Source organism: Tenrec ecaudatus, chromosome 4 (assembly GCF_050624435.1).
Source record: "Tenrec ecaudatus isolate mTenEca1 chromosome 4, mTenEca1.hap1, whole genome shotgun sequence".
Classification (NCBI taxonomy): Eukaryota; Metazoa; Chordata; class Mammalia; order Afrosoricida; family Tenrecidae; genus Tenrec; species Tenrec ecaudatus.
This window is the reverse complement of record NC_134533.1, coordinates 737,649-753,364: the sequence shown is the minus strand read 5'-3', so window position 1 is coordinate 753,364 and position 15,716 is coordinate 737,649. Positions and strand designations below refer to the sequence as shown.

The window sequence follows — 15,716 nt, the reverse complement described above, 5'->3', positions numbered from 1 at the left end:
CAAGGTAGGCAGTTCAAACCCACCAGCCGCTCGGAGGGTGAAAGATGAGACTGTCAGGGTCCTTCAGGATTTGCAAAGCCCCAGAGACCGGGTTCCTGCAGTGATGTGGGTAAACTGGGAAAACTCCTTTCTGTCCGAGAAACACCCACTCGCGCCACCTTTGTGACGACCAAGACACGCCCTCCTGCAGCCCTCTGAACCGGCCAGAGGTCGTCATCCTGGGGGATCTGACCTAAGTGTTCTAGGTCTGCCTGAAGTCGGCACTTGTGGGCTCAGGAGCCAGGCAGCAGGAGCTCTGCCTTGCCAGGACAGCTGCTCTGATAGCGACCATGAGGGTTTGGAAGAGGACGGAGGCTCCGGGACCCCGTGAGATCCCGCCATGCTGCCCCTGGACGCCCGACCACGGAAACCCAGAGCGCAGAAAAGGGGGTGTGGTCCCTGGCTCCGCAGCGGACATAGTGCGGAATGACGCCATCTTCTAGAGCCTCCTTCCAAGAGTGTCAGGGCTGTACCCCCCCAGCCACCAGGGGTGGAGGCAGGCTCAAGTTTGGGGGGCTGTGGCTCATAAACTCCTCCACACACCTCCCAATCAACATCCCAGAATGCTCACTAAAGTTAAACCAGAGACAGCATCTTACTGACCTCACTGACCGCCAACTGCCTGGTGTCTCAGAATGCAAGGTGCTGCCAGCGCAGGGACCAGGGGGCGGTGTTTGGTTTAGGGCCTCGCTGAAGGCGGAGGGCATTGTTCCACTGGAAATTCATTCCTTTCGGAAATTTCTAATCCGCCAGGTTTGGGTGGGGTGGTCACAATGGCAGCTTAAACCTGCCGAATTTGCTGGATTTGTGGGGCAAGTGCTTCCTAGGAGCCAGATGGTCTGGAGTCCAACTTTAATGAGGCTGGCATTGATTAAGGCAGAGGCATTGATTAAGGCTGGGGTATTGATTAAGGCTGGGACATTGATTAAGGCTGGGGTATTGATGAAGGCTGGGGCATTGATTAAGCTGGCAGCTCAGCACTCCTTAACCCCCCCCCCCATCCCCTGCAGCCCCACCTCAGGCTCTCAGACCTGGGCAAATAAAGCAAAATGTACTGCCTGGGGCCAGTTTAATCCTAGCTGCCTCCCTGCCCACCTGTCACCCAGATGTTCTTGGCTGGCTTGTAGGTCACTGTGTCCCCCCCTACTGGCCACCCTTCTGCCAGCCAGACCCATCTCCCTGGGCGCTAGGTGCCCCCACTCATACTTACCCCCCACTCCTGCCTGGCAGATCTGCCCTGGACCACCCTTGGAAACCTCGCTGCCTGCGAGAGAGTTCCCCTTCACCTGGACCATCTACAACCTGGCAGCTGGAGGTACCTGCCCAGACCTCCCCAGACAGCCAAGGGGCGCCAACGTGGCGCAGGGGACAAGCAGTCGCCAGGAGACAGCTGGGGAAGCCGCCCTGACCTTTTGCTAGATCAATGGGGCCCCGGCAGCGTGGAGCCCAGGCGGAAGCCTCTAGGGCCCCCCAGCGCACAAGCGACCCCGGGCTATAAAGGAGCGTGAGCTAGGGATGCGGGGTGAGCGCTCTGCATCCCAGCGCCCTCCAGCCATGGCCTCTGTGCTGCGCGCCACGCTCCTCCTGCTCCTGCTGCTGCTTCGGGGCCCCGCCGCGCGGCCCTCTGTCCCCAGGTGAGCCCGCGCCCAGTCGGCCTGAGTCCTCCCGCCCGGAGAGGCCCTGCGGCCCTGACCGGTCCCCGCATCTCTCCAGGGCCCCGCGACATTCGGACGGCACTTTCACCAGCGAGCTGAGCCGTCTGCGAGACAGCGCCCGGCTGCAGCGTCTGCTCCAGGGCTTGGTGGGAAAGCGCAGGTGAGCGCCGGGTGGGGTTGGAGTTGGGAGACCGCCCCAGGGTGGCGGAGGGGGGTACCCCATTGCTGCAGAGGGGACACCCCAGAACTGGGGAGCTGGCATTCCAAGGCTGCAGAGGGGGCGCCCCAGACCTGGGGAGGGGGGAGGGGCAGGGACACTCCACTGCCGCTGAGGGTGAGCCCCAGATGAGGGAGCGGGCACCCAGATCCAAGGAAGAGGGGCACCCGAGGACCGCAGAGGGCACAGGATGACCCTTAGAGGTTCAGAAGGGTCCGCACCCCAGATGACGCAGGCCCCCCTCACTCCTGCCCCACATTAGCAAGGTGAGACAACCCTCCCCCCCCAACTCCAGGACTAATTCTGCTTGGGGTGGGTGGGGGCAGTGAGCAGGAGCCTGAGAACAGCACGGCCCAGGTCCCATCCCGGGGGGAGGTCAGAGTCTGTCTGCTGTGGTCCCACCAGGACTCCAACGCGCAGCCCGCCTGGTGAGCTCTGCGGACCCTCCATCCGTCCCTGCATCTGCCCCCACCCCCCTCCCCCCCGGGGCGTCCCTCCATCCCTCCCTCCGTCCCTCCCTCCCTCCCTCTGTCCCTCCCGGACAGTCCCCGCAGGAGCACCAGGCGCGGCAGGGAGGGGTGTGGACATGGGGCTCCAGTCACGAGCTCACGCTGGGCTCTCCCACTCGCTTGCAGGCTGAGGCCCCCGGGGGGCGCGCCTTGGGCTGGGCTCCGAGGCCTGCAGCCAGACACCCCCGCCGGCGGCTCGCGGAGGCTTCTGTGATGCTTGGGGGCAGCGGGGCGCAGACGCTGGTCCTCCGACCTGGCCCAGGACTGGGAATCGAACACAGGACTCCAAGGGGTCTTGGCTTCAATAAAAGACTTTTAAACCCTGGCCCCTGAGCACGCTGTGCGCGCCACCTCGGACCACAGGGAGGAGGGGAAAGCCATCACGTGGGAGGAGATCCCAGGTCACCAGGCAAAGGCTGCTGCCCTTTAGACCCGGGAGCTGCCTGGCTAGGGCCTCCTCCTCTTTTATCTTGGTGTCGGCGCCACCTTCTGCTCGCTCGCCAACCAGCACCTGGGTCACTGTGCTGGCAGCTGCTGGGGGGCCTTACAGCAGCCCCCACCCCACCTCCAGCCCCACACAGATGTCTCTGGCAGCCGGCAGCCAGGCCAAGTGTGCTGGGATGGAGGTGCTTGGGGGCCAAGGAGAGAGAGTGGGGGCCGGAGAGACGGGGTGGCTGACCCCCACAGTGACCGGCAGGAGGACTGGACCTGGGTTCTCACCTTGACCCCTCTGCAGCAGACGACCGGGCGAGCTGTGGCCCTAACGCACAACGACGACCTTACCATTTCAGAAAACTCACAGCCACCCTCTAGGGCGGGGTAGAACTTTTTATTTATTGCTTCAAAACCACTTTATTGGGAGGACAGGGTAGAACTCTATATATCTATAGATATATATATGTATATGAACATATGTGTGTATCTGTATATGAATTTTATTGGGGGCTCCTGTAGCTCTTAGAACAATACATACATGCATCATATATAATCCATACATCAATTGTACCAAGCACATTTGTACATATATTGCTATCATCTTTTCCAAAACATTTTCTTTCTACTTGAGCCTCGATATCAGTTCCACTTTCTTCCCTCCCTCTCCACCCTTCTACGCTCCTGACCACTGATAAGTGATAAATTATTATTATTTTCATATCTTACACTGTGCACATGCATTTCTCTTCACCCATGTTTCTGTTGTTTGGGGGGGGGTTATACATCTGATCACATGGTGATGGGTTCCCCCTTTCTTCCTGGGTAGAACTGTCTACAGGAGTAGAAAGCCTCATCTTTCTCCCTCTGAGCGGCCGGTGGCTTCAAACTCCTGACCTTGTAGTTAGCAGCCCCAGCTGGGACTTCTTTTCGCACTCTAGGAGGCTGGGACCATACTCAGGCTTCTGGCTCTCTGGGGAGTCCCGCCCTTTCGGTGGGTGCTCCAAGGTGGTGCTAACCTCTCTGAGGATCACTTGGGGGAGGGGAGCTGTGGTCAGGGCCCTGGCATCTTCCCTGTTACTGCCTGCCTGGAGCTCACGAGAGGCTGAGTCAAGATGACCCTACCTTAATCCTGGCTCGGGACCAAGACAGCCCTTATCAAAAGGGCTATACCTTCATGTGAAATCAGGGCTGGTCCCATACACCCAAGTCCAATCCACAACATCCCCCGGGGGCGCTGGCATCAGCTGCCCTGAAAACCCGGCCATCCCTGAGTGCTGGGCTTTGCCCGGTCCCACCTGACAGAAGTGGACTTACGTCCTGGAGCCTGGCCATCCCCGAGTGCTGGGCTTTGCCCAGTCCTACCTGGCGGAAGTAGACTTATGTCCTGGAGCAGGCAGGCCTGTGCCATGCAAAAGAGCCTCTCTTTCTACCTGTTGCAAAGAGAAGGGCCTGGTCGTACACACCCCCCTCCACCCACCCACCCCAACTTCCTCTCAGGCTTGTATTAGGGACTTTGCCCCCAAGGAGGTTCTAGAAGTGAGGGGCCAGGGGTACAGCCTGCAACGAGGCAGGAGGAGGTTGTACCATGATGACAGACACAAATCACAGGACCCAGCCCAGCCTCTGCTGCTGCCCAGTAATGCCCTCTGCCCTGGCCCCAGCCCCTGCCTATAGCACCCTCTCCTGGCATCAGACCTGGCCCCCATGCCCCAGCCCCTGCTACAGCGCCTTTCTACCCCTCCCAGGCACATGTGACCCTGAGCAGCAAGCAGGTGAGACTCTAGGTGAGCAGGCTGAGCTGTGCCCCAGCCAGGGACAACACCACCTGAGTAGTGGCAGCCTCTGGCTGGCAGGAGCCCTCCTGGCGGAGGCCGGCTGTAAAAGATCATAAAGTGGGGCGGTGCCTGGCAGGAGCGAAGTCCGCCAGCAAGGCAGGAACTGCACCATGTAGCTGGCTGTCCTGGGGTCCTGGCACCAGAGTGTGGGAGGAGGCCGTGGCTGCCAAGATGGGAGCTGAGGCCCTGCTGCGGTGGCGGCCGCCCCCGCTGCTGCTGCTGCTGCTGCTGCTGACAAGGCTGGTGCACCGAGCCCCAGAGGCCCAGGCCCAGGTCCAGGGTGGGTGGGGCAGCGAGGCCCAGGGCAGAGAACAGGCGGTGGGGCAGGGTGGGGCTGGGGCCCGTGACTGAGGGCCCACAGGCACCAAACCCCCTGCTCTCTCCAGTCTGCTCTGTGAACCCCAAGACCTTTGAGATCGAGGAGAACTCCAGCCTCAAGGAGCCCCTGGTCAACATCTCTGTCCCCGCGGACCAACGGGTGACCCTTGGGGCCTCGTCCACACCCTCGGCCTTTGAGATTCGCAACAACCAACTCTTCCTCACGTTGACTCCGGACTATGAGGTGCAGGCCGTGGGTGCTGACCACCAGGGTCCCTGTGGTGCCCACCCCAGTCCCACTGGCCTGGCCTGAGGGCACCAGCCAGCTGAGCCCCTGTGTCCACAGACAGAAACCGTTTTGCAGGCGAGCCTGGAGTGCTTGAGGGGCAGCCTGATGGTGAGTACCCAGCCCCACCTCCTGCCCTCAGTGAGCACCCCGAAGTCAGCCTTCCCTTCCCTTCCCAGCTAATCAACCTTCCCCACTCACCCCTCCCTGCCCCAGCCTTCAGTCCCTCCCAGGCCGCAGCTTCCTCTCACCCAAAGCCAGCTGTTTGCTGACAGGCAGAAGGACCAGACCTACTTCCCCTGCTGTCCCTTGTCCCCTCTGTCCCAGCCCCATGGGCCCCAGATGATCCTGCAGACCACCCCTCACAATCTCTCACTACCAGCCACGGTTACCATCCTCCTCCCCCTAGCCACCCACATCTCTCATCAGCCCCTCCATCCCCGCCTCCTGCCCCTTCTTACCCCACCCTACCTTACACTGTGGCCCTGTCCTCTCAACTCCTGCACGTCCTGTCCTGGGGACCCTGGTTCATTATTAAGGACATTACCATCACCCCCAAGGCCATCCTCACCAGGGGCCTCACAGCCCTCAGAGACTCCGAAAGAGAGGCCTCCCCGTTTCAAGAGAACATCTGAGGGACGAGGCCTCCCTCCAGCAGCCTCTCAGCCAGGCAGGCTCTGGGTGGGCGGGGTCTCAGTGAGCCCCGGCTCTCCGCTTCTTAATGTGCAGCCAGCCCCCTTGCTCACCTGGAAATTCCAAAGTGGTCTCCTGTTCCCCCACCCCAGCTCCCCCTGTGACTGCACTTCATGCCCAGCCTGAGGGCCACACAGAAGCTAGGACAGGGGACGGGAGCAGGGGGTGGGGCTGCTTGCCTGGGCTTCCAGCCACTGTGGGCCAGCACCTGGGACTGTGCGGGCCCCCAGTCAGCCCCAGGGTTTGTTGAATGTGTGGAGCTATAAATAGATGTGGGACAGACAAGGGCGGGAGCGGGGTGAGCAGGGGAACCAGCCTGGGGAGATCCTCCCCCCTCCACAGGTGATGCAGCTGATGGTGCTGGTGTTAGTGAAGGATGTCAACGACAACGCTCCTAACTTCACCTTCACCTCCCGGACTGTAGATGTGATGGAGGTGAGAGGGGTCAGGGCCACTGGCCACAGGAGCCTGGGGAACCTGGCAGGGAAGGGCTGGGGGGCGGGGTGGTGGCTGGGCCTGCCCCTGCCCCTGATGCTTGGTCCATGGGACATGAATGTGGCAGGAACCGGCCCTCTCTTTGTCAGGACACCAAGGTTAACACTGTGGTCATCCCAGAGACGGACCTGAAGGCCACTGACAAGGACAAAGATGACCGCTTATTCTACAGCCTCCAGGAAGTCGCCCCAGTCGGTACCCCCAGCCCCTGTCCCAACCCCAACCCTCTCGTCCACCCCCTCCAGGGCCCCCTCCGGGGCTCAGGCAGTCTTCCTTTCAGGGGAACTCTGGCTCCTTCTCGCTCTCCGGTGTCAATAACCCCGCCTTGAAGCTGGTCAAGAGGCTGGACTTCGACACCTGTCAAAACATGACCTTGCAGCTGACCGTTCGGGTGAGCAGACCATGGTCCCCCCTAACAGCTGGGCCTCTCAGGCCGGCCGCCGCCCTGCCGAGGCCTGACTGGGTGATCGTTACAGGACACGGAGGTAGAGAGCACAATCCACTCCCACACGGCCACAGCCACCCTCACGGTGAAGGTCCTGCCGGCTGACCTACGTCCCCCCTGGTTCCTGCCCTGTGAATACTCTGACCCTTACGTCTGTGTGGAAGCCCAGTACCAAGGGGGTGTCCCCACCGGCCACCAACTGGTAATCAGGGGTGGGGGCAGCTCTCGGGGACGTGGCTAGGGGGTTCTTGGTAGCCTAACTTGAGACTAGGATCCTCTGCGTCAGGGAGGGCTGGGGTCAAGGGCAGAGATGAAGTAGGTGGAACCAGGGAACAGGACCTAGGATTCCCAGACTAATGGGAGGGGGGCATCTGAGTTTTAATTGTTTAAGCAAACCAAGTTCACTGCCGTCCAGTCAAGGCTGGCACCCAGTGACCTGACAGGGCAGGGTAGAGCTGCCCTGTGGGTCTCCGGGACTGTCAGTCTTGCCGGGCATAGAAAACCTTTCTCCCCTGGAGCGGCTGGTGGTTTTGAACTGCTGAGCTTGCGGAGAGCAGCCCAGCGTGGTAACCACTGTGCCCCGAGGCCCACCACTTCCCTCCATGAAGCAATCTCTTCCCACCACGTTGTGGGCTCCAGGCAAACAGCACCCCCCTGGGGTCCCAGTCAGAGTGCACAGGGGGGCGGTGTCCCTGTCTGTCCCTGAGGCCCTGGGGTCCTGGGAGCCATGTTGGTTTCCCGGGTCAGCTCAGTAGTTCAGCACCCTGTCCCTTGCACACAGGCACCCAGAGGCACACAGGCAGGTGGGAGAGGCCCACATGAGCGCCCCAACCTTGTCAATGTTAACACGCACTCCAGCGGCCTCAGGCAGGACCAAGAGTGGTCAGCTCCACTAAGAGGGACTCCGCACCGCTCCCCTGCTGGCTCCACCCAGGTGGCCCCCACCCTGTACTTCATAGCTCCTAGAGGGGAATAGAGGGACTGGGCTGGCCGCTGGCACCTGCCCATGTGCCCCCTCCCGCGTCCCTGCAGCTGGACCCCCTCACCCTGCGACCAGGGCCCATCTACGCCGTGGACGGGGACCGAGGCATCGGCCAACCCATTGTCTACAGCTTCCTGAAGGGTGAGTGATGGCCAGTTGCCCACCACGCAGCGCCTGACCAGTCTGGGAGTCCCAGGACCTCAGCGGGGAGCCCGGAGGGGTTGGGGCAGGGCTGAGCGCCTGCCTCCCCCAGGAAACCAGGAGGGCACATTCTTCATCAACCAGTCCTCGGGCAATCTCACCATGACCAAGGCTGTCCCCAGCCCCACGACCTTCCAGTTGTTCGTCAAGGTGCGAGCCAGGCCAGGGCTTTGCGGTGGGGGGTGTCTGGTCAGCTCTCCTCTGGCTGGCAGCTCACCAATGGACACCCCCCCCCAGGGCGAACAGATGGACGGGGCCCGGTACTCGGTGACCCAGGTCTTAGTGGAGGCCCGACCCACCTCTGGGAACCCACCACAGTTCCCCCAGAGCCTGTACCATGGCACCGTGGCCCTCCACATGGACCCCGGTACAGCCGTCAGGGACGCGGCCAACCCCTCGCAGCTGCTGAGGGTCCAGGCGAAGGACCCAGACTTCCCGGTATGCAGGGCAGGTGGGGAGGGTGCCCAGCTCAGACTGGGTCCCTGCTGCTGTCCAGGAACACACGGTCTTGCTGGCCCTGGTCTGCATGTGTGCTCCTGTGCACGGGGGCAGGATGAGCACGCGTGTGTGCATGTCTCAGTGTGTGTCTCGGGGTGTGTGTGTCGGTGTGTGTGTGTGTCTCGGTGTGTGCCTCAGTGCGTGTCTTGGTGTGTGTATGTCTTAGTGTGTGCGTATCAGTGAGTGTATGTCTATGTGTGTCTCTCGGTGTGTAAGTGTCTCAATGTGTGTGTGTGTGTATGTGTGTGTGTGTGTCGGGGCAGTGAGACCAGAACTGTCCTTCTTCACACCCAGGCCATCAACTCAGCCATCACTTACCTAATCACCAATGACACCAATTTCAGGATGGATGGGGAGACAGTGCGGACCCTAGTCCCACTGACCAGCGAGGGTGTCATGTATGCACAGGTGTGGGCAGGGGCACTGGCTACGGGGAGGAGCAGCGGCGGGCAGGGGGAAGGGCTGGGGGCAGGGGAGCCGAGCGAGGACAAGTGGCCTTCTCACTCAGGTGGAGGCCACGAACACGGTGACCATGGCCACGGCCACGGCCGTCCTGCAGATCCAAGTTCGGGACCAGGTGCTGCCCCCCACAGGTGAGGGTCAGCTGAGGGCTCAGGGTGGAGTACCCGGGGACAGGCATCTAGACGTCGGGACAGAGGCAAGCTGACACCTTTCCCAGCCCCAGCCCCATCGACCCCCACAGAGCCTGGAAGCACACCCGGACCCTGGAGCAACGCCACCACAGAAGCCACCAGGCCCCCCCGACCCTCTCAGGGACCCGCCACGACCCACTCTGGGGGGCCCACTGGCCCACAGCCACCCTCGGGAACCCCTTCGGGGTCCTCTGCCTCACCCACACCCACACCCGGGGGACCCCCCAGTGTGGGAACCACCACATCCCTCCCCACAGCCACACCCAGCAGCGGGGGGTCGACACAGACCACTGTGCAAGCATCAGCTGGCCCCCCTGGGCCCATAAGCCCCACCGGACCCTCTCAGGGACCCTCCACGACGCACTCTGGGGGAGGCATTGGCCCACAGCCGCCCTCAGGTACCACTCTGAGACCCTCTGCCGCGCCCACATCCGGAGGGTCCCCCAATGTGGGAACCAGCACCTCCCCCACGCCAGCCATTCCAGGCAGCGGCTCCTCCACAACCTCACCACAGACCCCCCAGGAGCTCAGCACAACTCCAGGGGCGTCAGGTACCCGCTCACCCACCTCCTCTGCTGGGGGCCACCTGGGACTCACTCTGGGGCAAGGCCGAGCTTGGGCCGGCCATGGGGGGCGGGTGGCTGGGCAGGGTTGGCATCTCCATGGAGGCTGCTGTCTAGAGGGTAGTGCAGAGGCCAGATTCGGGGACCAGAGCCCCTCAGTGCCCAAGACTGGCCACTCCACTTACCCCCAGTGCTCCCTGAGTGTCCCTCGCAGGGCCCCTGGGGGTCAGTCAGTCATGCCTGTCTGGGGGCCTGCAGCCCTGGAGGCCTGCCCTGGCCTCGCCTGGGGCACAGGTTGGCCAGGGAGAGGCTGACTGCTGGGTGACGGGCTTGTCGGCAGGGGCCCCTGGCAGCGGGGGAGGCAGCACGGAGGAAGGTGGCGTCCCGGGAGGTGGCCAAGCTGGGGACCGGCGCTTCTCCACGGCAGAGATGGCAGCTCTGGGTGGGGTGCTGGGCGCCCTCCTGCTGCTGGCCCTGCTGGCCCTGGCTGTCCTTATCTACAAGCACCACGGCTCCCGCCTCCAGTGCTGCGCCCGCAAAGCTCTGGTGAGGGGCCACAGGGCACTGGGGAGGGGAGGGGAGTGGAGGGCTGGGATGTGGCCTGGTTTGGAGGGCAGCTGCTGAGAGGAGGGAAAGGCCTAGGGCACTGGACAACCAGAGCCCAGGTGCACCACGGCCTGTTGGCGCTCTCCCCCGCAGGAAGCCTCGCTGGGCGGCCAAGACAACCAGGCCTTTGAAAGCGGCCAGGACGTGGCATACGCCAACTGGGAACCTGCGGGCAGCCCCAAGGCCGAGCGCGACTATGACTCGGAGCCCGAGTCGGACCCCGACGCCGAGTCGGACCCCGAGGCCGAGCGCGTCTCAGCCAAAAGCCCGCCCCCTGCCCTGCAGCCTCCCGCGCCCCGCGGCCCCGCGGCCCCCGCCGAGGACAGCCCCGCGGCCGTGAGGTCCATCCTGACCAAGGAGCGACGGCCCGAGGGCGGCTACAAGGCCGTGTGGTTCGGCGAGGACATCGGCGCCGCCGAGACGGACGTGGTGGTGGTCAACGTGCCCAGCCCGGACGACGCCGGCGGCGACTCAGATAGCGATTGGAGCGATGACCAGGACGCCGACCCGGGCCTGGCCGCAGAGTCCAATGACAACACCACCTTCGTCTAGTGCCACCCCACCCTCAGCGGCAGGGCAGGGCGGGGGTCAGGGCCCCGCCCACGCAGAATAAAGTGGCATATTCAAATTCCCTGCGGGGACTGACTAGCAGGCGACTTCACCGGCTGCTGCGGGGCTTTTTTTCCTTGCCAGGGGAGCGGGTTCGAAGCCGGGTCTGGGGGGGCGGGGAGAGGCTTCTGTTGAAGCGGCGCGTGGGGGGGGGGTGTCGGTCCTGAGCGTACGGGCAGCGCGGGACCCCGGCTCCCAGGCCCCGTGGTGGCTTCCTGTAAACCATCTGCTGTGGTGAGGGATGGGGAACCGCCCGAGGTCTGAGCCAGCTGCACTGCCTGCAGGAAGTTCTTCTGGGGTCTAGCCACCGCTCACACCTGGCAGGGGACCCACACCTAGGGTCTTCACAGACTTGCCGGGGGGCGGGGGGAGAATGGGTGGTCCTGGTCCTTCCTGGGGTCAGGTCTCCTCCTGACGTCTGAGTGGGGGCACAGAGGAGCAGGCGCGGCCTAGGGGCCACAGGCTGCGGGGAGGGGGTCCGAGGTTGAGGGGGGCAGAGGCCCTCTCCCGACTGCCAGGAGGGACGACCGCGTGGCTCATGGCGGTTTCCCGTATGCGGGGTCCTAGCTATCCTCTTGGAAGGATCGGGTCTCGGGACTTTTGGGATTCCTTTTCTGAACAATTCTCCCTCCGAATCCAAACGTCCAGGGCCTTTTGTGCTCCCCAACATCCGCTTTACAGCAGAGTCGCCTGCGCTTGTAGGCGTGTCCCGGTGAGTGGCTTGCACACGCCTGCTTCGCACGGGCCAGTACCAGGTGGCCGCAGGGCGCGAGCGGGGCGGGGGTGCCTGAGCCGGCCGCCGGCGTCGCGAGTTCCCCGCCCCGCCCCGCCCCGCCCTATATAGCGCGCTGGCTCCGCCGGCCAGTAGGAGACAAGCTTCCCGACCCGGCGGCTCCGGCACCCAGGTACGCGCGACCCGCGACCCGCGACCCACGCGGACTGCGCAGGGCGCTCCGGGCCCGCTCGGCGCTCGGAGTTACAGAGGGGAGGGGCGGGAGAGAGGGGTCAGCCCCGAGAGATCCGGAGTGTGGACCTGGGGACTGAGTCGCCCCTGAAGGTCCAGGGCGGGTCGGGCCAGGACAGCGACCAGGGAGAGCTGGGGTCCATGGGATGCGGACCTGGTGCTGAGACGGAGGGTTGCAAGGACGGGGCTGCGTGGCGGGCTGGACAGGGAGGGCTGGGGCCCGAGGGTCAGAGGGGCGACGGCGGTAGGACCCGGTGCTGAGAGGGGGGTCGTGACTGGGGATGGGGGTGGATCAGGGGCGAGGATCAGTGCGGGGGGCGGGGGGCTCTGAGGACCTGGGGCGAAGTCGCGGCTGACACCTGAGCTGGGGGCGGAGAAGACGCGACGTCCCACCCATCGCGTAGGTTTCGTTTCCCCGCAGCCTATTGGTTTCGTTTTTCAGGCGCCTGTGCCCGCCTCCTTCCTGCACTAGCAACGCCCATCTTGTCTCCACAGAGTCCGGCTTGCGAACGCTGTCCAAGCCTGGATGCTGGCTCAACATCTGTGACTTCACATGTCAACCACTCGCGACATTTGAAGTCACACCTACGGCCACCTTTGCTAAGAAATCCACTCCTAGGCAAAGTCGGTGGCCACAAGCCCCCAATCCACATGTGTGACTATCACATTCGTAACACCTGAGCCACACCTGTGACACCCGACCCGATCCCACACCTGTCTCACTATCAGCGCCCCTCATCCCGGCCTGTTCTGTTCTGGTGGAGGGCATGGCTGCGTCTTCTGAGAGGTGAGGTTGGCCGGTTCCTACGTGCCCACTCAAGGGTCTCCCGCTCGGCTCTGACCCTTTGGCCACCCGGCCCACAGGGAGACCCCACGTGTGCTGTTTGGAGAGTGGCTTCTGCGGGAGGTTAGCAGCGGCCACTACGAAGGATTGCGGTGGCTGGACGAGGCCCGCACGCGCTTCCGCGTGCCTTGGAAGCACTTTGCGCGCAAGGACCTGGACGAGGCAGATGCTCACATTTTCAAGGTAGAGCCCGGATCCAGGAGGGCCAGTTCGCCGAGCCCTGTGTGCTGCGTTCGCTGGGCCCATGCTCTGCTCCTTCCCTTCCAGGCCTGGGCCGTGGCCCGCGGTAGGTGGCCTCCCAGCAGCTGCATGGGTGCCCCACCACCCCCAGAGGCCCCGGAACGCGCCGGCTGGAAGACCAACTTCCGCTGCGCCCTGCACAGCACAGGGCTGTTCATCATGCTGCAGGACAACTCGGGGGACCCCGTGGACCCGCACAAGGTGTATGGACTCAGCAGTGCTCACGGAGCGGGAGGTGAGGCACCGGCAAGCAGATGATGGTGCAGAGGAAGGGTGGTCCCAGCGCTGTCTCAGAGAATGCAGGGTGGGGTCCAGGACGGGGTCAGATCAGGCAAGAGAGCCCTCTTTCCTTCTTTAAGGCCAAACGGGAGTGGGGAGGGGGTGGAGGTCAACCTCCCTGGCTCCCAAGTCTTCTCAGGGGAGACCCAGAAGGCAGGCTTCGGTCTTAGCCCCAACGCCTCTCCCCCAAGGCCAAGGCAGCAACCGCAGAGAAGAGGCCCTCACAGCTGGCTGGTCCATGCAGGTAAGGTACCCCAGCCCACCCTCTTCTCCTGGACCCTGGACAACCCCTCCTGCAGACTGCCTGCCTCCTTTATGCCTTCCCTGCAGTCAGTGCCCCTCAGAGTATTCCTGGGAGATGCTGGTGGGGAGATGGCCCCACCCCAGGCCGAGGCTGCTGGCACCGCAGACCTCCTGTACCAGGTCATGCAGCAGAGCCATCTTGGTGACCATCACCTGAAATCTCCATGGAGGGCGGAACCAGCCCCCCAGCAACCTCCTGGTGAGAGGGGGGGTGGAGACAGGACCAGGGAGAGGGGGTTGTCCTCAGGGTCTCTCAGGGTGAGTGCTGGGGGTGGGAGGTGGGGGTGGTGAGGCATGTGGCTGTGGGTCCCAATGGGGCAAGGCTTGGGACCCCAATGAGCAGAGATGTAGAACTTTATCCCATGGGTGCCTGAGCTCTCCCCTGGGGAATTGTACTGGCTAGGGGCAGTGGAGGCCCCCCACAGGCGCCCCTCCCTCACCCTCCCCTGAAACCATTAGGGCTGGAGGAGGTGTCAACTTTGGGCTCTTGGTCCTCATATGCAGGTCCCCCACCCACCCTGAATCCCCAGCCAGATGAATGGCTTCACACTGAGCCTTCCCCCTTCCCCTGTGCGCCCTGGGCAGGTGAGTAGCCGGTGGTGGGGCGTGGTTGGGGCCTGGCCCTGCCCATGCCCAGCAGCTGACTGGCAGCATCTACAGAGCCCGGCTTGACCATCTTGGAGGTGACCATCCTGTACAAGGGCCGCCCGGTGCTGCAGGAGGTGGTGGAGCGCTCGAGCTGCGTGTTCCTGTACGGCCCGCCCGGACCGGCAGCCAAGGCTGAGGACGTGCACTTGGTGGCCTTCCCCAGCCCCGCGGAGCTCTCAGACCGGAAGCAGCTGCGTTACACTGAGGAGCTGCTGCAGCACGTGGCGCCAGGGTTGCGGTTGGAGCTACAGGGAGGCAGCCTGTGGGCGCAGCGCCTGGGCAAGTGCCAGGTGTACTGGGAGGTGGGCGGCCCCCTGGGCTCCACCAGCCCTGCCAGCAGCGCCAGCCTGCTGCCTCGTAACGCCAACACGAGAATCTTCGACTTCAGTGTCTTCTTCCAGGGTCAGTAGGGCGTCAGAGCATTGCAGCTCAGGGACCCCATCGCACCCCCACCTAGAGGGTGTAGTTGAGCGCCCTGGTGCTGTCGCTCATTGGGCCCTGCTTTCTCACAGAGCTGGTGGAGTTCCGCGCGCGGCGGCGCCAGGGCTCTCCCAACTATACCATCTACCTGGCCTTCGGGCAGGACCTGTCTGCCAGGAGGCCCAAGGAGAAGAGCCTAGTCTTAGTGAAGGTGAGCTCCGGGCATGCCCTCTTGCTGCCCAGTCCCAGCTTGGAGCCTGGCTGCCTCCTCCCCCTCTGCCACCTTCTCGCTCCAGGACTGATCGCTCCCTTCCCCACTCCCCCTGCCCCGGCATAGCCCCAGCCCTCTCCCCAGTCTCCCCGCTCCAAGGCCTGGCTGAGCACCCACTCACCCACCCACCCCCACAGCTGGAGCCGTGGCTGTGCAGGGCCTACCATGAGGGTGCACAGCTTGAAGGTGCGTCTTCCCTGGACAGCAGCAGCCTCGGCCTGTGCCTGTCCAGTTCCAACAGCCTATACGATGACATTGACCGCTTCCTCATGGACTTCAGGCAGCTGTCGTAGGCTGTACCCCCGCTCCCAAATAAAAGCAGCCCTGACAGTCAATGGTGGTTTAATAAGGAACTGTCCAGGGCTGCTGCCCTGGTGGACTAGTGGCCCCATGCTGGGATGCTATCCACAGCAGTTTGAACTGGGGGACGGGTAAGGGGTTCGACTCTTGTAAAAGACGGTCTGGGGCAGGTCCACCGGGCCCTAGGGCTGGGCACACTCTCGGCAGCGAGCTTGGGGCCAGGACAGCTGAAGGTGGGCTGACCGGCATGGGGCTGTGGGGAGGGGGAGGGCGGGCCACACAGCCCCCATCTCTGCTCAACTGGGAAGCAGTCAAGCCCAGCGTTTTTCCAAGTCAGCTCCACCCACCACGCCGCCCACCCACCCCCTGGGACAGCCCAGCCTATGGTGGCTGGGGTGCTGCCTCACA

The 15,716-nt window shown here is 63.6% G+C and overlaps 2 protein-coding genes across 2 annotated transcripts; both read left to right on the top strand.

Annotated features, from left to right (window-relative positions):
• Nucleotides 1-329: 329 nt before the first annotated feature.
• On the top strand, nucleotides 330-10,982 carry CDHR5 (cadherin related family member 5). Its single transcript, XM_075546418.1, has 20 exons — nucleotides 330-458; nucleotides 1,270-1,354; nucleotides 1,592-1,673; nucleotides 1,753-1,854; nucleotides 4,834-4,970; nucleotides 5,077-5,261; nucleotides 5,355-5,405; nucleotides 6,330-6,422; nucleotides 6,572-6,677; nucleotides 6,728-6,873; nucleotides 6,959-7,129; nucleotides 7,960-8,050; nucleotides 8,163-8,260; nucleotides 8,348-8,548; nucleotides 8,903-9,016; nucleotides 9,117-9,201; nucleotides 9,312-9,490; nucleotides 9,608-9,659; nucleotides 10,165-10,370; nucleotides 10,524-10,982. Exons 1-20 carry the CDS (start codon nucleotides 330-332, stop codon nucleotides 10,980-10,982), a joined length of 2,772 nt encoding a protein of 923 aa, XP_075402533.1.
• Nucleotides 10,983-11,875: 893 nt separating this feature from the next.
• Nucleotides 11,876-15,496, top strand: IRF7 (interferon regulatory factor 7). The gene is made up of 9 exons (XM_075546389.1): nucleotides 11,876-11,944; nucleotides 12,499-12,790; nucleotides 12,868-13,030; nucleotides 13,115-13,322; nucleotides 13,558-13,610; nucleotides 13,697-13,868; nucleotides 14,321-14,719; nucleotides 14,830-14,948; nucleotides 15,146-15,496. The coding sequence occupies exons 2-9, from the start codon at nucleotides 12,771-12,773 to the stop codon at nucleotides 15,299-15,301; spliced, it is 1,290 nt and encodes a 429-aa protein (XP_075402504.1). The 5' UTR covers nucleotides 11,876-11,944; nucleotides 12,499-12,770; the 3' UTR covers nucleotides 15,302-15,496.
• The last annotated feature ends 220 nt before the right edge of the window (nucleotides 15,497-15,716 follow it).

Bases quoted from the DNA above. Each gene is read 5' to 3' on its own strand.
- CDHR5 (XM_075546418.1), top strand. From the start codon at position 330: ATGAGGGTTTGGAAGAGGACGGAGGCTCCGGGACCCCGTGAGATCCCG. The intron at 8,051-8,162 runs GTGAGTGATGGC...TGCCTCCCCCAG, and splicing joins TGTCTACAGCTTCCTGAAGG to GAAACCAGGAGGGCACATTC. The intron at 10,371-10,523 runs GTGAGGGGCCAC...TCTCCCCCGCAG, and splicing joins GCTGCGCCCGCAAAGCTCTG to GAAGCCTCGCTGGGCGGCCA.
- IRF7 (XM_075546389.1), top strand. From the start codon at position 12,771: ATGGCTGCGTCTTCTGAGAG. The intron at 13,869-14,320 runs GTGAGAGGGGGG...GCTGACTGGCAG, and splicing joins AGCCCCCCAGCAACCTCCTG to CATCTACAGAGCCCGGCTTG. The intron at 14,949-15,145 runs GTGAGCTCCGGG...CCACCCCCACAG, and splicing joins AGAGCCTAGTCTTAGTGAAG to CTGGAGCCGTGGCTGTGCAG.